The sequence below is a fragment of the Anolis carolinensis genome, chromosome 5 (assembly GCF_035594765.1).
Source record: "Anolis carolinensis isolate JA03-04 chromosome 5, rAnoCar3.1.pri, whole genome shotgun sequence".
Taxonomy (NCBI): domain Eukaryota; kingdom Metazoa; phylum Chordata; class Lepidosauria; order Squamata; family Dactyloidae; genus Anolis; species Anolis carolinensis.
Window position 1 is genome coordinate 168,682,557 of NC_085845.1, and position 18,761 is coordinate 168,701,317.

The 18,761-nt window shown below is 40.9% G+C and overlaps 1 protein-coding gene across 4 annotated transcripts in view; it reads left to right on the forward strand.

Annotated features, from left to right (window-relative positions):
- atf7ip (activating transcription factor 7 interacting protein) overlaps positions 1–8,799 on the forward strand; it is a 97,665-nt gene extending 88,866 nt beyond the window's left edge. For all 4 annotated transcript variants that reach the window (XM_016998165.2, XM_008122560.3, XM_008122562.3 and 1 more), the window contains exons 14-15: positions 634–746; positions 4,398–8,799. In XM_016998165.2, the coding sequence (XP_016853654.1) occupies positions 634–746; positions 4,398–4,814 (530 nt within the window). In that variant the 3' untranslated portion in view covers positions 4,815–8,799. The remainder of the gene's footprint in view (positions 1–633; positions 747–4,397) is intronic.
- Positions 8,800–18,761: the final 9,962 nt, after the last annotated feature.

Consider the following 18,761-nt stretch of genomic DNA (forward strand, 5'->3'; position numbering starts at 1 on the left):
TGCATTACATTCAGAAGTATGGCTTCAAAAATATGTAAAATCATTGGACATAAGCACATATGAATACAGAAGAGCACAAGTATCAGAATTAATTGAAATGAAATTAAAATTGAAATAGGTTGAGGGAAAATGTTCATTACATATCTCCTCAAAAAGAGACAGCTTAAAGAAATACATGTTTAAATTTTTCTTAAAGGTTCTATACCAAAGTGGGGAAAGAGTTATATAATTCAAGAATTACCCCTAAACTCTGCTATTGTATGATGATGATGATCATCATCATCATACAATAGCAGAGTTTAGGGGTAATTCTTGATGATGATGATGATGATCATCATCATCATCATCATCATCATATTTCTGTCCATGCCAACTCAGAGCTGTTTCTAACATTTTTTTTAAATGTTAAAAATTCACAAGATACAGAAGTTAAAAACAAGATTAGACAAATTGCTCCATCTAGCACACAGATAAACATATGATTTAAGCACAAGGACCACATTGTACAGGTGAAGGGAATCTATTTACTGAGCTAGTTGCAGATATTTTAAGGATTTAAAATAATCAGTTCAGAAATAAATGTGTCACTAGTGCAACTGCCATACAATTGTCTTTCTTTTAATACCTGTGTAGGTATGACGGTTCGAGTACCTCAGACAACAGCGTATGTCGTGAACAATGGGCTAACCTTAGGATCTGGAGGGCCCCAGCTCACTGTACATCATCGGCCACCTCAAGTGCATTCAGTGAGTACAACAGCCAAATGGTTGAGTTGACCATACTAAAGAGGGATATTTTTTTCCTATTTTCCCTTTGCCTTGCAAGAAATGTCCTTTTTAGGAAATTAGGACCAGCCAGTCTCCATGTGCATGGCCATGTGTTTTATTCATATATTTTCTTGGATAGTTGAAGCTCTATAATTGCTCGTCATGATTTGTAAGTCGTCCTGGGGGCATTTTTGGCTGAATATTGTGGTATAAATGCTGTAAATAAATCAAACTGGACTATATCCCAGAGTGGATTAATCATTACACTGATATGGAAACCATCAGCTATTACTGATAGCAAGTTCATAAAGATGTTAGAGTGTACATGAAACACATGTACTCATAGACAACTTTACCTACAGAAAAATTGAGAAAGACATGGCTCATCACACCAAACAACAGAAACAAAAATTCTACAAATACCAAAAGCATCAGCTGAAATGTGAACTGGATACATCACAGACCATCATCAAGATTTTGCTGTTACTACAACCAGGATCCCAGTAGAAAACAGTGACAGTGTTGAATCAGCGATTTATCGTCCCCCTGAGGAAGAAGCAAAGGAGTAAGAGGAGAAAGAGCAAGGATCCCGAGAAAGGCAAAACTTCCCCCCAGGTAACATAACAAGGAAAGAAAGAAAAGCCATCAAAGACTTCAGTTCAGATCCAGAAATCGTAATTCTTCCAGCAAACAAGGGAATGCCAAAGAAAAAATCAGACAACTCTTGGATCTCACAACATACAAGAAACGAAAACAGGACCCAACCAACAAAATCACCAGAAAACCAATACTTTGATTAAGAACTCCTCAATTAATCTTAACATATGCCAACTTCTGTGCACATCGGAAGCCCCCCTCCTAGACTTTATGGAGTCCCAAAAATTCATAAGGACTCGCTCTGACCCATTGTGAGTGTCATTCAATCCCCTTCATATGATTTGGCCGCACCACTACAAACACATATTGGGCTCACTACACACTACATTAAGGACTCAGCCCACTTCATAAAAATCAGCAATCTCAAACTCGATACTAAAATGACAAACTGATCAGCTTTGATGTGATGTTCTCTATTCACCAAGGTCCCCACAGCAGACACCATTGCACTCATTAGCCAGAATTTTCCAGAAGACATCACAGCCCTGTTTCAACATTGCCTCACTACAAGCTACTTCCAGTGGAATAATGAATTCAATCAACAGAAAAATGGAGTAGCCATGTTATAGCAAATTTTTACATGGAACACTTTGAGAAACAAGCCCTGGAAACAACACCAAAAAAGCCCACTATATGGTTCTGATATGTGAGTGACACATTCAGCATTTGTAGCCATGGAGAAAAAGAACTAAACAAGTTCCTGGACCACATCAACAACATCCACCCAAACGTCCAATTTGCCATGGAAAAAGAAAATGAAGAAAAACTACCATTTCTACCATGTCCTAGTCATCCGCAAACCAAATCAACAATAGGGCTGCAGAGTTTACAGAAAACCTATGCACGCTGATATACCTACATAAAAACCGCAACCATATTCCAGGTCAAAAAAGAAGCATAATAAAAGCCCTAGTAGACTGTGCAAACAGCATCTGTGAACCCCACCTCCTCCAAGATGAACTAAACCATCTAAACTGGGCTCTCCAGGCCAATGAGTATTCTGTGGCGGACATGAGAAGAGCTGCAAGACCAAGAACAAGCCACAGGAGTAAAGACGAAGAAAAGTGTTCTCACTATACAAGGAAACCACTGACCACATAGGGAAGTTGATGAAGAAACGTAACCTACAAACAATCTACATACCCAATAAGAAAATTCAACACATGCTACTTTCAAAGGATAAGAGAGATCCTCTACTGCAGGAGTCTATCATATACTGTGCAGCTGTGGGCAAGTCTATGTAAGAACCACCAAACTTAGCACCCAGGCACAAATCAAAGAACACAAAAAGGTACTGCAAACTAATTCAACCAGAGACCCGGCTATAGCAGAGCACATGATAAACCAACCTGGAAACTGCATATTATTTGAGAACTCAGAAATTCTGGGCCACTCTGACAACCTTTATGCCAGACTACACAGAGAAGCCATTGAAATCCACAAGTAAATTAACAATTTCAACAGAAAGGAGAAACCATAAAAAGGAACAAAATCTGGTCACCAGTATTAAAAAACACAACAATCAAGACAGTAAATAATGAACACCACTCAGAAACCGGAGAGCTCCATACAACAAGCAGCCAAGGGCCAGTTAACACCTCCCAAACAGAGGATCCCTCCAGGCTAAAAAGGCCAGGATACCTCTATGCAGGCACCATCGCACTTATCAACCAGAATTTCCCAGATGACATCACAGCCCTGTTTCACCATTACTTCACCACAAGCTACTTTCAGTGGGACAATAAATTATATGAACAGAAAGATGGAGTAGCTATGGGGAGCCCTCTCAGCCCGGTCATAGCAAATTTCTACATGGAGCACTTTGAAAAACAAGCCCTAGAAACAGCACCAAAAAGCCTATCGTATGGTTCAGATATGTGGATAATACCTTTACCATTTGGAGCCATGGAAATGAAGAACTCAACAAGTTCCTGGACCACCTCAACAGCATCCACCCAAACATCCAATTCACCATGGAAAAAGAAAATGAAGGAAAACTGCAGTTTCTAAATGTTCTAGTCATCTGCAAACCCAATCAACAGCTGGGCCACACAGTTTACAGAAAACCTACACATACTGATAGATACCTTCATAGAAACTCCAACCACCATCCAAGTCAAAAAAGAAGCATAATCAAAGCCCTGGCAGACTGCACAAAGAATCTGCGAACTTCACCTCCTCCAAGGTGAACTAAACCACCTAAACTGGGCTCTACATGCCAATGGATACAGACAAGGGTTCTTTCTCCTACCCTGAACATTCCATAGGTATATAAACACTCTACTTCCCTCACTGCCAACAGAACCTCTGAAGATGAAGGCAAAACGTTAGGAGACAATGCTGATGATGGCCATACAGCCCAAAAAACTCACAGAAACCTATTTGAAAAGTATTTAATGCCCACTGATAAGTCATTTTATGTCATCAGTTATTACTGATCACCATCAAATTTTGGCTACAAGGAAGTCTGCCAATTGTAGAATATTGTTGGCATTTTCTAGAGTACATTTTTAGATTGCATGAGAAAAAATCAATGTATCTTCCAACTATATTGTAATCAGTTGTCTTGTCATTTTGATTTAATTGACTGTTTGCTCCACTGTGAATTTTCCCCCTCCCCATTTTTATTGAAAACTCATGTTCTTTTAACACACCAAAATTTTAGAAATAGTATTATATTTGTACATATGACTAGCTAGCTACATTTTCAAAGGATCAAAAACCAGACTCAGTGAGAACTATTTTATTTTTTAAAAATACCATCTTAGTGTATGATACACATTTTATTGCACTTACAGTAGATAAGAAGGAGCTTTTTCTAATTTTTACAAACTTATTTACAAATGTAAGGAAATACATTTTGTACCAGCAGGCATGCCAGTATTGGCTTGTTATAGAGCATACCTTTTCAACATGGGGATGTTGAAGCAACCTTTCCTACTGCCTTCATTACTTCTGTTGTCTGTTCCTTAGGAGCCATTGCGGCCTGTGCACCCAGCCCCGCTGCCAGAGGCCCCACAGCCACCGCGCTTGCCTCCTGAAGCTGCCAACACCTCTCTGCCTCAGAAGCCACACTTGAAGTTGGCACGTGTCCAAAGTCAGAATGGCATCGTACTTTCCTGGAGTGTTTTAGAAGTGGACCGAAGCTGTGCCAGTGTGGACAGCTATCACCTGTATGCATACCATGAGGACCCCAGTGCCACTGTGCCTTCTCAGTGGAAAAAGATTGGGGAAGTAAAGGCCCTCCCGTTGCCGATGGCATGCACACTGACACAGTTTGTGTCTGGTAGCAAATACTATTTTGCGGTGCGTGCTAAGGATGTCTTTGGGCGCTTTGGACCCTTCTGTGACCCTCAATCAACAGATGTCATTGCTTCCCAGAGCAGTTAAACTTGAGACTTTGAAGGCTTCCATTCTTGCCCCTCACCCGTGGCTTACTCTGGTTTTGGGTTTATTCTCATGCATGAAACATACTGTAAAAATACCATCTTGCAGGATTATTTTGGAGAGCTATGTCATACACTACAGAACTTATATATCCAAAACCAAAATAAATTCCTAGCCTGCAGTTTGGAGAGCCTGTATTTCTGGTGAAATCTTGAAGTACAAAATCTTTTCTCCTTCCCACACAAGCTACTCTACATGCAAAGTAGAGATCTGATGTTTATCAATGAATTAATCAAGAATATCAAGCTGTGATACAAATGCAAAGAACGTGTTCTGTTGTTAGATTAAGATGGTAAGCCAGGATTCAGGGTCTTTGCTGTCTTTTGTTCAGGAACAGTAACCAGTCTTACTTTACAAGGCATCATCTACTTTCTAGAGGGGAAAGGACCTTCTGTGTGGCCAGTTCTTGAAGAATGTGTATGCATCTGCTTATTTGAGCAGAACTGAGGAAGAGTGAACAATACTATAGTTAGCTCACTGCTCACCACCATAGCCAGGGGCATTCTGAAGTTAGACCAAAAAAAGGTTTGTAGAAAACTTCATTTGGATTTCTAGAAATCTCCTGACTCTCCTCTTAAGGTCCTTCTCTTTTGTTAAACAAACATTTAATTTGTGCCTTAAAAAATAAGTTTGAAAATAAATGCATCCACACTTTGTGCATTCCTCCTACTTCTGCCCTCTTTCCTTCTCTTTCTCTCTCTCTCTCTCTATTTTTTTTTGCTAACCCAGAATGTCATTATCTCTCCTTGTAGAGTTTGAAGACACATAACACCCAGCTTTCTTGGGTTAATTCCCAGCTCATTCCAATCAATATTTAAGTTCATTGTTCTGAATAATCTGTAAAAGTAGGCTACAGTTGACAGCTTTTGGCTTGGATCATGTTCTTTCTAGAGGCTTTGATTTACTATAGACCAGTAGCATCAAAAATCTCTTTCTTCTCACTTACACCCAAATACTTGAGGTGCTGTGGAAGGCCAATTTGACAAAACTCTTAATGAAAGCAATCAGATAAACTTCTGATTTAATATTTACTCCTTTCAGTAGTGAAGGCAATAGAATATTGCCTCTGCCTAGTTTCATCAATCACAGCAGGAGATAGTCTCACAACAAACACCTTTGAACTTTGAACAGTCTTCCAGAGGAAAGTTTGGCACATCTATTGTCTTCCTGACTTATCAGCTCCAATGGCTGGGGAGGCATGGCAGCTCTTCTCAACTGACTTGAAACTGAAATGGAAGGTTCAAATGGGAATACACTGATGCTTGTTGATATTGTGTATTTTGGGAAAACAAGGCTTACTTCTGTTTCTGTGAGAATATACACTGAGTAAAACTCCTTGCATTTTGCTACATGGTACATCTTGTGTCCTTGTCTGCATTGGATTCCATTTGAGTGACATGAAACTTACCTTCCTAAGAATCTTTAACTTGTCTGCCTCATGTCTCTAGTTGAGTGAGAGAGATTTGAACTGGCTACATTATGTGCTTGTTCTTTGTGAGGATTTTTTTCGATTTCAAGCAATAGACAGGAGACATTGCAGTGGTTTGCCTCTTTCTGAATAAAGACACTTTTTTGCAGTCCAGTATGTAAGCAACCAATGAAATATATACAATGACCACTGTTAAGATCAATTTTTCCTTGGTTTGGGAAAACTTTGTTTACCAGAACTAATTTTTAAAATTACAATACTAAAATAAAAAAACCCTAGCATTAGAAGCACATGAAACATTTATTAATGAATTGGTTTTGAGTTGGGTTTGGGGACATTTAAAAAGGGCATTCCACTCTGCTGTTGACTGCAGCAATATCTGTTATATGTATCGAGAGATGTAGTTCTATTGTCTGCTTTGGAAGAAAATGTTTATTCCTCATATATTTTATTGCACTCGGAAAATAAAGTCAACCCTGAATGGAGTTAGAAAGGAAAATGGTTTTTAAAAGCTGCATTATAACACATTTTGTAGTGCGGTACATAGGACAATTAAAACAAAAAGTGAAACCAAGAATTTTCCATGACACTGAAATAAATTATATTTGCTAAATATGTCTAGAAAAAAAGTAAATTTGGGAAATTTGCATCTATATGTTTAGTATTTTACCTGAGTGAAAGCAAGCAGGTATTGACAGTTGAGGCTTCATTGTTGTTTATTGGTTCTTATGACTCCAGATCCAGACAGCATTCTTTTTTGAATCAAACAAATGTGGGACAGGTGCAACTACATTTAAAAAAAATTAAATAAGGACATAGTTTTGTCTTCAGATTTCAAAACTAAAGAAGGAAATACACATTCTGGAAGAGAATCGGAGAATTCACACTTTTGCCACCTGACAGCCTTGTATTTGGTGCCATATTTCTTAATTTTTTGCCCCAAAGCAGGTCAGAGGTCACCTGGCTAATTATCTGCTTATGGCAGATACTTGAAAATAGTATTTTCTTTCTTTCTATACGTATTATAAACTAAACTGGCATTCATAATACTGAACTAGAGACAGATTGGATTATTACTAGTCTGTACTCATTAAAAATCATACATCCTACTCAGCACTTTGAATATATTATTGATTAGCAAGGAACTACTTACTATTTAAAACATCTTGAGAAAGGGTTTAAGAAGAGATTTCAGTGTCTGCAATGTACTGTACCAGTATTTGTTTTTTTCCACCATACTATGCTTTTGCTGTAGTATATGGTTGGCACATGCTTGAAAAATCTGTTTTCTACCGTTGTCGGGCTGCTTTCACATCCAAGATAAAAATTGTTCTTTTAACCCAAATTACATTGTTGTTTTGCTCTTTGTATTTAATATGTTAGATTCCACCTTCTAGTTCAAAAGAATTTCTATTTAAGAGGAAAAAATAAATGGGAAATGTTCTCTATTCTAAAGTAGAATGTGGCAGGACAGTTGCTGGTTCACTTAAATTTGCTTGTAGTTTCTGATCCTTAAGGTATAGCTCAGAAATCCTGTATTGGAAACTCCAAATTTAAGGAAAGTTGTATGTCATATTGTATCTCAAGAACTGTTGAAGCATCAGGCTTATTTAAGGTTGAATATTCAAGCATTTTGTTAGAGCTATAATTTGCAAAGAATTCAAAGAAAAATTTAGCACAACTGTTGGCTTTGGGAGCATGAGGAAGGACTGTGAGATTACAACTTTTGTAGTGAAAGCATTTACTCTGGCTCGCTCTTTCATACATAGCGTTTTGTCTTAAGAGAATCAGTGTTCCAGTATGTCATTAGCTTTAGACCTGGGTCTCAGAGTAGCCACATTAACAATATTAGAACTACAACTGCAATACATAATGAAGCTCGAAAATGACCCCTTAAAATGCCTTTATTATTCTGAGTCAGTTGCAAAAGTACACAGGTTTTGTAAATGACAACTTGATACTTTAAAAATACTTCTTTTTTCCATTTGGGGTGTCTGAAAACTGGGTACTAAAGTTTTGGCAACACAAAGAAGGTTCTTGTTAGGAAGAAAAAATTGTACATGTAGGCAAATATATAATGTGTTTGATCAATATTTGACAACACACTGATAGATTTCTTACCGAACTGTGCTGGCATTTTCCTGTTTGAAAATATATTTTAAATGCTGTCTGTCCTGGAAGTTTTATTTGTAAATAAAGTGATCAGGCAGCCATATCGTAGGCTGCTTGCTGAACTTGTTAACTTATCAGCCAATAGAAAACGCATACAAAACCCTTTCTATAAACTTGCACTCTTTTTTTTCTTTCTTCTCCAGATGTGAACATGTAAATAAATATAAGGTGTGACATACCAAGAAGTCCGGTTTAAACAAGGCAATGACCAGTTCTCCTAACTTTTGTATGCATTGTAGATTAGTGTCTGTATACGTGTTAACTGTAGTGGATTTTTGTCTGACAAGCCTGAGATTTATACTTTGAAATAAACTACTGGGTTTTTAACCTCTGGAGTTTCACGTAGTTGGTTCCGATCAGCAAGAAAGTCTGGTAGTTTTTGTTCATGATTTTTATAACATGCATATGTAATGCATGCTGGACACACAACTTCAGTATTTCATACAAAAGAACATTATACTGGTTGCTTTGGAGAATTGACTGGATCCAGCTTCAAACTTGTACATTCTGGTTGACTGAAGTGGACTTCTTTGCTCCATAGCAACTCCTTCTAACTTCCGGAGGCTACCCAGGAGGCTGGAAATACTTTGGTAATCAGCTGCTGTGAGGGGTTTAATGTGGTATTGTATACAGTAGAGTCTCACCCAACATAAACAGGCCAGCAGAACATTGGATAAGCGAATATGTTAGATAATAAGGAGGGATTAAGGAAAAGCCTATTAAACATCAAATTAGGTTATGATTTTATGAATTAAGCACCAAAACATCGTGTTATACAACAAATTTGACAGAAAAAGTAGTTCAATATGCAGTAATGCTTAGTAGTTATTACTGTATTTACAAATTTAGCACCAAAATATCACGATGTATTGAAAACATTGACTACAAAAATGCGTTGGATAATCCAGAATGTTGGATAAGCAAGTGTTGAATAAGTGAGACTCTACTGTGTTTTGTATACTTTGTATATTGATATACTTCACGGTTCGCTTATCGCGAATAAAACTGTTTTGCAGGAAAATTTACAATGTTCCCTCACTTATCGTTCCAAGACCATCCGCAGTAAGTGAAAATCGGTGAATTAGGGACACTATATTTATTTTAACATTTATACATTATTTTAGTAGTTATACACTATTTTAAGTCTTTATCAACCAATCGTGTGTTGATAAATCGCCGCCTCCTGTTGCCGCTTGGGCTCCCTTTCTCTCCCTTTGGCTTCTCCTTCCGCTCTTCCTTAGACTGTAAATCATAATTTTTTATGATTTATATTAGTCTTTTAGCGTTTATTGAAAAACTGTGAAACCACAAAGTAGTGAGGGAACACTGTATTATTTATTTATTTATTTATTTACCCCGCTGCTGCTGCTCCTCAGGGCTGCCCCCTTGCTTCGGCCCTGCCATGTTGCTCTGGTTGCCTCTGCCAGAGAAGAAGGAAAGCATGGCCAGCTGGAGCGGCGGCAGAAGAGGAGTCTGGCCGCCTCTTCCAGGCCCTTCTGCTGCCACTGTCGCCTGCCCTCACTCTGTCACCCACCCTCCCTCGCTCACTCATCGAGGGGAGCGACGTTCCTTCTTCTCTGGTGGAGGCAGCCAGAGCAACATGATAGGCCGAAGCAAGGGGGCAGCCCTGAGGAGGAGGAGAAGCAGCAGCAATGGGTTAAATAAAACAAATGTATAAATATTAAAATTAAAATAGCATCCTACTTTGTGGATTTCCACTTATCACAGGTGGTTCTGGAATGTAACCCCTGCGATAAGCGAGGGAATACTGTAATATGAAAAAGAAAGATCATGGGTGTATATGGGAATAGACTGACAGGTGTGAAATGTTTGCTGGCATGCATATGTGTGGAGATCGTATGGCTAAGTGACAAGAGGACAAATGATGTGATTTGAAGGAGTTTCTCATATATACCCAGTACATGTTTACCAGTATTTGTTAGAAACTCTACAAATGTTCATTACTGACATGTATCCAGATATAAGAAGTATCTTAAATCCAGGATACAGATCAAGGGTACAGCTGTACTTTGGTAGAATTAATACAAATATGCTTGTGTGAATTGATGACTTGTGGGCCTTCCACTGCTACTAGGGCTTGTGAAAATCTTAGTATTAATCCCCAAGGACTCCCTAGACCCAAATGATGGCAAGCAGACCTATAAGTAATTCTGCTGCCATCATTTGCGCAATAGAAAACTAAGTTGCAATGCTGATACTCTACTCCCTATGTTACATTTACTATTTCCCTCCCCATCACTCCTGGCATTTTGGTGCACTGACACTGCACTAGTACAATCTATATTTAGAAAATGCTCACCTTTTTTTGCTAAATCATCTTGTTAAAATTAGGATATGTAATAGATTTGTGTAATATGATAATCTTAGTGCTGACCCAAAGCAAAAGGAGAAGCTGCTTCAGAAGCATCTGGAACTACTATTTGAGGAATGGTCAGGTTGGTTACCTGCAACCATGTTTCTTTGAGTCGTCCTTTGTGAATGTACACATATAGAGTTACTGTGCCTGCGCAGGCTCCCAATGGAAGGCCTCTCAAGCTGCATTTTCAGTTTTTTGGCAGTAACCCTGCCCACTCCTCTCAAGTCATAAAAGGCACCCTGGCTGCACACGCCCTGGTTCACTGCAGAGGCAGCAAGTAGGGAGAGTTGCATGAGAGGGGAGGAATGGGAGGGTTTCTGTGGATTCACAGAGGGCCACTCAAAGAAACATGGTTGCAGTAAGCAACCTGACCTCTCTTCATGGTCTCTGTGAATGCACACATATGGAAACTTAGTTTTGATGATAGCCTTGCTGGCTATAGTGGCAAAAGCGATGTTGGTACCAGTGGGTCACCTGTGCATGGGGCTGAGATTACATGCCACATTTTGTAGCTAGTAGATTAAAGTCTTGGTTGGACTTCAGTTGGTCATCGGTGCCCACATTAAACAGTCCCAAAGTGGCAAAGGGGAGGTCTTTGATTGGCAGTGGCATGGGCAATCATTTTATCAGCAGTGTCCGCTGTGTGTTTGGACATTTGAATCTGGCGGTGTACTAGCAAGGTGGCTTCCTGCTGATAGCACTGCTCGGTCTTTGAAAGTTTGGCATGGAAAGGTTGGGCTTTCTCCCAGAGTACTTGCTGGTAGGCACCCATGGAGGTGCCATAATTAGAGATCTTCAATAGAAGGGATGCTCCAGAATAAAGTTTGTGGCCGACAGCATGAAGCGTTTACCTTCTCTGTCAGCAAGTGTATTGCACTGCTTTCCCGATGTGTTGTAGTAGAGCCTGTGAGTAACGTTACAAACAGTAGTATGGGTGCCAGAAGGGGAAAAAAGGGTTACTCGGGAGCAGGAATCTGATGATGAGCAGCAGAGAAAGAGGATCCAGGACATACTTACAGCACCTACACATGAAGAGTCGTTTGAGGGATTCTCTGGGGATGATGGGTCAATGAGTGAAGGAGAAGAAAGAGACACCATGGATTGGACTAAGATAAGAGAAGTGCAAGCTATTTGTGAGGCACCAACAACTAGTGATACCTTTATTGGGTTCTCTGGGAGTGAAGACTGGCAATCGGGATCCAACTGATTCTTGGGGGGATCTAAGTCTTGACAGGAGATGGAAGAATTGGAGGGAATGCACGTGAAGAGCTGGGAGCAGCTGAGGGGGATGGTGATGGGGCGGTGGTCAGTTCATCTTCTGATGGTGATTTGTAGATAAAAGTGGGTTCAGGGATGAGGAGTCTTTGCAGAAGGCAAGGTGTTGATGTGCGTTCGTATGCTGGGTGCTGTGTATTGGGAAAGTTTCTTGTAGTCTTGCTGCTGCCTGTTTCATGTTCGGCGTTGGACTCAGATCTGCAGTTTGGACCTGAACCGGTTTGGCTAAAGACACTGCTTCTGTGGAGCAACGCTGTTTTGAATTCCTCCTGCTTCGACCTTGGACTTCGGCTGACGACGCTTCTCTTCTTGCAACTCCCTTTGTTAACCATTTGTGTACTGCGCATTTTTGTTTTGCCTTAGAGCGCTTTGTTTGACTTGTCGCTCTTTGCATCCAGTTAATCTGGATTACATTTCTGTTTACCTTTTGGACCAGGTCTGGTTTGGGTTTTTGAGTTTTGACCAGTGGAACTGCATTTAAGTATCCCTGCGTCCTTTTCCTTTTGTTGCAATAAACTCTGTTTTGAAGTCACTTTTAAGTCTGGCCCTTTAAGGCGTCTGTGATTCCAACATGATGACTGGGATGTCTTCATGACCACTGAGTTCGGGTCGGAATAGTGTTTGAGCCAGTCCAGGCCATCATCAATATGGTATCATGTGTTTTGAGGTGACACTTGTATGACGTAGAACAGGTATGGCAGGAATGAAAGGAGAGTACTCTGCTTGTACCCTTTTGAAGACAGGGATGGTTATGGATTTCGATGTCTGTTTGATCTCCAGGCCTAAAGTATATGCCATGTGGAATATTTGATCTGAAAAAAAACTCTGATGTCCATCAGAGAGGGCAAATCAATGTACTATGCACCTGGATTCGGTGAGAGGTCAAGGCAAAGAGAAAGTACTGATTCAGAATGTACTGACTGGCAAGTCCTGGCCCTGTTCTTCCTCCTCTATTCTCGGAGGTGAGTGAAGAGTTGGTCTGACCGAGGGGGGTGCTTAGACGCCCATACCTGGGTCGCTTTGGCGAGGTGTGTGGTCTGTCTGTCCTTCTCCAATGTGGTTGTTGACAGAGGAAACAGCTCCATTCGTGCCAGGAGCTGTCGGGCAATGGTGGTGGTTGGGCCAGGGCCCTGATGACCATGTGGGTTTAGCGGGGAGTCATTTATCTCTTCGACCAACAGATGATGGCTTGGCAACTCGGACGATGACTGGATTGATTGAGCTGGTTGGATGGAGGGTGATGAATGACGGGAGGAGGTGGCTGAGGAGGAAAGTTGGTCTCGATGAGAAGGACTGTTGAACTATCCATCTCTTGGCCAGCAGTTGGGCTCTTGTGGCAAGCTAGTCCTGAGTGATTTTCCCCATGTTGAGGGAATCTGCATTGGTCGCACCTTCGGATTGGGCCTGTCTAGACTCATAATGTGCTTGCTTGAAAGCTATCCACATCAAGGATGTCAAAGGCGGAGTAGCCATGTTCAAGTCGATCTTGCCAAGGTCAAATAATTCAAGGTTGAAGGGAGGTCTGGCCAGCGGTGGGCATGCAGGTTGGGTCATTGCGGGCACTGGTCGTGCCACTTTCAATGCATGGGAGGACTTAGATCCTCTGGAAACACCTGAGGTTGTAGATAGATCCACGGGTGGTGCTAGCGCCACAGGGGCTGTCAAAGTCGAAGGCGCCAAGGATTGCTGATATAGCAGAGCCTTTAGGCGCACTGCTCTATTTTTCCTTGCCTGGGCTGTGAAGTCCTGGCAATGGCGGCAGGACCCAACGACATGGGCTTCTCCGAGGCAGAAAAGGCACTTTGCATGGTCATTGGAGCCTGGAATCTTGGGAGGCACACTGGGTGCAGCGTTTGAAGCGAGTTGTCAACATTCTCTATGAAGTTCTGAGGAGAGCTGTGTGACAGAAAAAAGGAACTGAGGGGGTGTGCATGGTTGTCGCCAAAAAATTGAAAATACAGCTTGAGAAGCCTTCCATTGGAGCTTGCGAAGGCACAGTAATTCAATGTGTGCATTCACATAGACCACGAAGAAAAAGTTATCTGATTCCTGGGATTTGTAGTTTGGCAAGGCATTAGCATTCTTTGGCAGTGCTCTGGAACTTGGCAACCCTATGATGAAAATGTTGTCTTTCGTTCAAGGAAACTAGTCCAATGAGCTTTGAGATACCTCAGCATATCTTCACCCCCTCTTGCCATGTTCCTGGTGTCCCAATGGACTGCACGGAATACCTTTTAGGGGCACTGAAAGGTCAAAGAGTGGCTTTAGAATTTGTCTTTCACTTTCCTAGGACAAATGATCCTGGCTGCACGAACAATGGCTTTGTGCCATCATCAGTTATCGGCAGGGCAGAGCAGTCCTCTCATGCGTGGTCCCTGCATGACTCAGTTCTGAGAACGTGCCAGCTCAGTCTCTCAGTGGAATTAAGCTGTTTGGTGAGTAATTGATGAAAACATGAAAATGTAGCATCCAGCACTTGTCCAATGGATGCCAGCCAAAGGTTTTTAGTGTACAGTTGTCTTACTGTAAAATTTTCTAATTTTTATCCATCCCATTCCAAGAATAGTAATAGTGGCAGCACTGTGAAATCTATATGCATGTTTTATAAGAGTTTAAAGTGGTAACCTTAGGAAACTGACTTATACACTGTGTGGCTTGTTTTGTGATTTTCCAATCAAGCTTTTGGAAACCCTAAAATTGATTAAGGTAAGGTTCTCTAAGTTTATCTAAAAGATAGCTTCACCATCAAGCATCATCTTTTACAAATCCTAACTATACAGGAATATTTGGTGTAATTTAAAGTGCCTTCTACACCTAGTGCAGAAGCAGTAAAAAGGAGAAACAGACTATCTGCCTGCAGTGTCTTTAAAAGTATTTACCTAGGGCTACAGCAGTGTTAAGACACCACAGGATTCTGGATTTAAAAAGTTGCCTAAATATAATTGAAAGTTATAATTTAGTATTGTACCTATCAATGAAAAAAATAATGTCGCACCTCAAAAACTTGGGGTCTAAATTGAAATATTAGTTCCAACTTAAGTAGATGAATTAAAGCAAGGCTACACTTGCATGATGCATACTTCCATATGTAGAACCTTGTCCTGCTTGGTTTCTGAACGCAGCTAAAGGGGGATTGGCCAAGTCAGTAAGGTGAATGACGAATGTCATGTTGCAGCAAGAAAAGTTTTCATCCTACCAAAAGGAATTATTTTTAAAAGTTCCTAAAAATTGAACTTTTAAAAAAAGACGATGAACTTCCTTTGATCCCACCATTCTTTATTGGCCAGTCTTTTTTGCAAAAGATTCTGGAGATTGTAGAGATTCCCAGCTGCAAAGATTTCTGGGTGAGATGGGTTATTTAGAGTTTGAAACGTTGTGCAGTGGTTCTGGTCATTCTTGGGAGGAATAAACTCAGAAAATTGTGCCTGGGGGCTCCTCTTTGAAGTCCTGGTTGTTGGTCTGTGGGGGTCACCCTTCTGGGTTCCAATTTATTCTCCATGCTGTTTAACAGCATGAAGCCCTGGGAAAGTAATCTGAAACTCTTCTCCCCAGTTTGCCACAGCTTCATTGGCTGCCAACATGTTTCTGAGCACAATTCAAAGTGCTAGTTTGACCTAAAAAGCCCTAGACAACTTGGGCTCAAATTATTTGAAGGAGCATATCTCTCTTTATGATCCTGTTAGAAAACAGTAATTGAAGGTGGCCTTCTTTCAGTCCCACCACTCTCGCAAGCTTGTTTGGTGGGAACAAGGGGGGGGGGAGTCTTTTCGGTGGCTGCTCTCAGACCTCTCTCTAAAGAGGCCAGGATGGCCCTGTCCCTGCTTTCCTATTATAGGCAGGCAAAATGATCCTCTGCAATAGGGTATTTATGGACGGATGAGAGGCGGGTTCTTGGAACAGTGTAATTGGTATTTGGGGGTGGAGTTTTAATGCATTTTAACATTTTATGTTCAATGGTTTTAATGATACAACTATGGAGCCCCCGGTGGCACAATGGGTTAAACCCTTGTGCCGGCAGACTGCTGACTTGAAGGTTGGGTTGCTGACCTGAAAGTTGCCGGTTTGAATCCAACCCGGGGAGAGCGTGGATGAGCTCCCTCTCAAACATCTGGCCGTTCCCTGGGCAATATCCTTGCAGATGGCCAATTCTCTCACACCAGAAGCAACTTGCACTTTCTCAAGTCGCTCTTGACACAAAAAAGATACACTTTTTATTTTTCTATTTTAATGCATTTGCATTGTTTTAATTTGGCATTCTAATTGACTTTTAGAACTGCCTTGGTTCCCATTTTGGGAGAAAGACAGTATACAAATGAAATACTATACATACATATGTGTAGTTCCCTTAGTTTAATGGGTCTCCTCTAATCACTTAGGATATAGGCCTAGCAAAATGACGGTATAACTGTTCTGTTATTTAAAGTGCTGTTATTCATATCTATTTTTTCATAAGAACAATTAACACTCACATGTTTAGGATACAAGTGAATGCATTTTCAGCAAGGTGAGAAGAGGAATAGCACAAATGGGTTGTATTTGGGCTAATCTGCATGGTATAAAGGTGATGGAATAGAAGAATTTGTCTAATTGCCTCTTTCAAGTGTGGTGCTGCTGCCACTTGGTGGCTTTAAACTAGACTGCAAGAATTGAGGGAAATCTGGTGAAAAATGTGCTTTCAGCATTCCCTGGTGCCTGCTGGTCTATTTGTTCAGCTTCCAGTCTGCAGGGGTTTTGAAGATCTAGAAGTTCACAGAAGGAAAGAAGGCTAATAGCAGTGTTTGAAACGCATGCAAAGATATGCTCCCCTTTGCCTTGGTTCAGATAAAATCATTCAGAGAGAACCGCAGGTGCTCAGTCACAATGTCTATGTATAATTTAACTACCAGCTGCTGCCAAAATGTCAAAAAACCTGTTCCTATTCTGTATTGAAGAGGGATGATTACTATAGTCAAGAACACAAAGAGAAATCAGAGAGGCAAGAGGCAGGCATGTCCAGCTGGGTACCCGAAGGAGCTTTTAAAATGTACCTGAAAGCGTATTTAACTGCTTCTGTGTAAGTGTTGCTTTGGCATAGAACCAAAGAAAGACATACAGAGGTGGTATTCAAGCAGAGATGTTCAGCACAGTCAATACTGCAAAATAAATGTGTGGGGGAAATTACATGGATTCTGGCCTCTTCCCAATCTGACCCCAATCACACTCTTGCTTTTTGTACAATTGTGCCAAAGATCCTTTACAAATTAAACTGTATGAAGAGATGTGGTGTACCGGGGACTCTTGACTGTCAAATTCTAGCCGAAGCCTGGCCTGCAGGCAGAACCCTCTCCCCTCCATCTGTATATTGAGGGAACAGTTCTGCTTACATGACAACTTACTTCCTTTTCTGTTATTCTGCTGCAATAAAGAAACAGAATATAAGCTTGATTTGTATTGCACTGATGATATCAGAAGTGGAAAAGAGAGGGATGAGATGTTTAATAGGTTAGTGATCTCTGAAGGAAATACATTTATTAGCCAAAGATTTAGCACAATCATCTGGACTCGCTATTAATTTTTCCTTGCATTTGATTGTTACTAAGTCATTATTATTTTCCTTCCAAAGAACAGACATAGTTGGCAAACTCTCACTCCCAGGAGCTCAACATTTCCACATGAACCTGACTTAAATCTGCCATCCAGTTTCAAGCCTCAATATGTCCTTTTCTTAATACAATTTTTCAATGCAAAACACTTGAACTAAAAAATAAAAGCTCAGTCAAAATGACATAGTAAGATGATGATTCTGTGAATTTTAAAAAGCATAGAAATACAGACACTACTAACACTTTTGGCAACCAACATGCAACATGCTATAGATCCCACCCATAGACTCACCACTGTTCTGTGATTATCCTCCCTAACCTCTAGGCCATTCCACTGCTGCTGGAGAAAAGAGGGGATTAGAAGAATATATGGCTATATACTGCCATTGCCAGATGGAGACCACTAAGATCCACGGAGGTCCTCCAGAACTCTCAGTGGACAATAATGCCATCAGTTTTCATCTGGCTAGGGAAACGCTTTGCAACCTACCAGCAACAGACTTGACAGTGGAAGGGGATTGCAGTATTGCAATGTAGCAGTGGACCATGAAGAACTCTGGTCAATGGGTTTGTTTTTCGTGTCAGGAGCGACTTGAGAAACTGCAAGTCGCTTCTGGAGTGAGAGAATTGGCCGTCTGCAAGGATGTTGCCCAGGGGATGCCCGGATATTTTTGATTTTTTACCATCCTTGTGGGAGGCTCCTCTCATGTCCCCGCATGGAGCTGGAGCTGATAGAGGTAGCTCATCCACGCTCTCCCTGGGTGGGATTCGAACCTGGCAGCTTGCAGATCAGCAGCCCAACCTTCAAGTCACAAGGCTTTAACCCACTACTCCACCGGGGGCTCCAATGAGTCAATGGGGTAAGTGTAAGAGAATACCAACCTCTGCAACAATAATAAAGCTAGGGCTTCAGCATGTTTTATCTAGCACAGGCATCAGCAAGCTTCAGTCCTCCAGGTGTTTTGGGTTTCAACTCCCACAATTCCTAACAGCCACACTATGCTGTTAGGAATTGTGGGAGTTGAAGTCCAAAACACCTGGAGGACTGAAGCTTG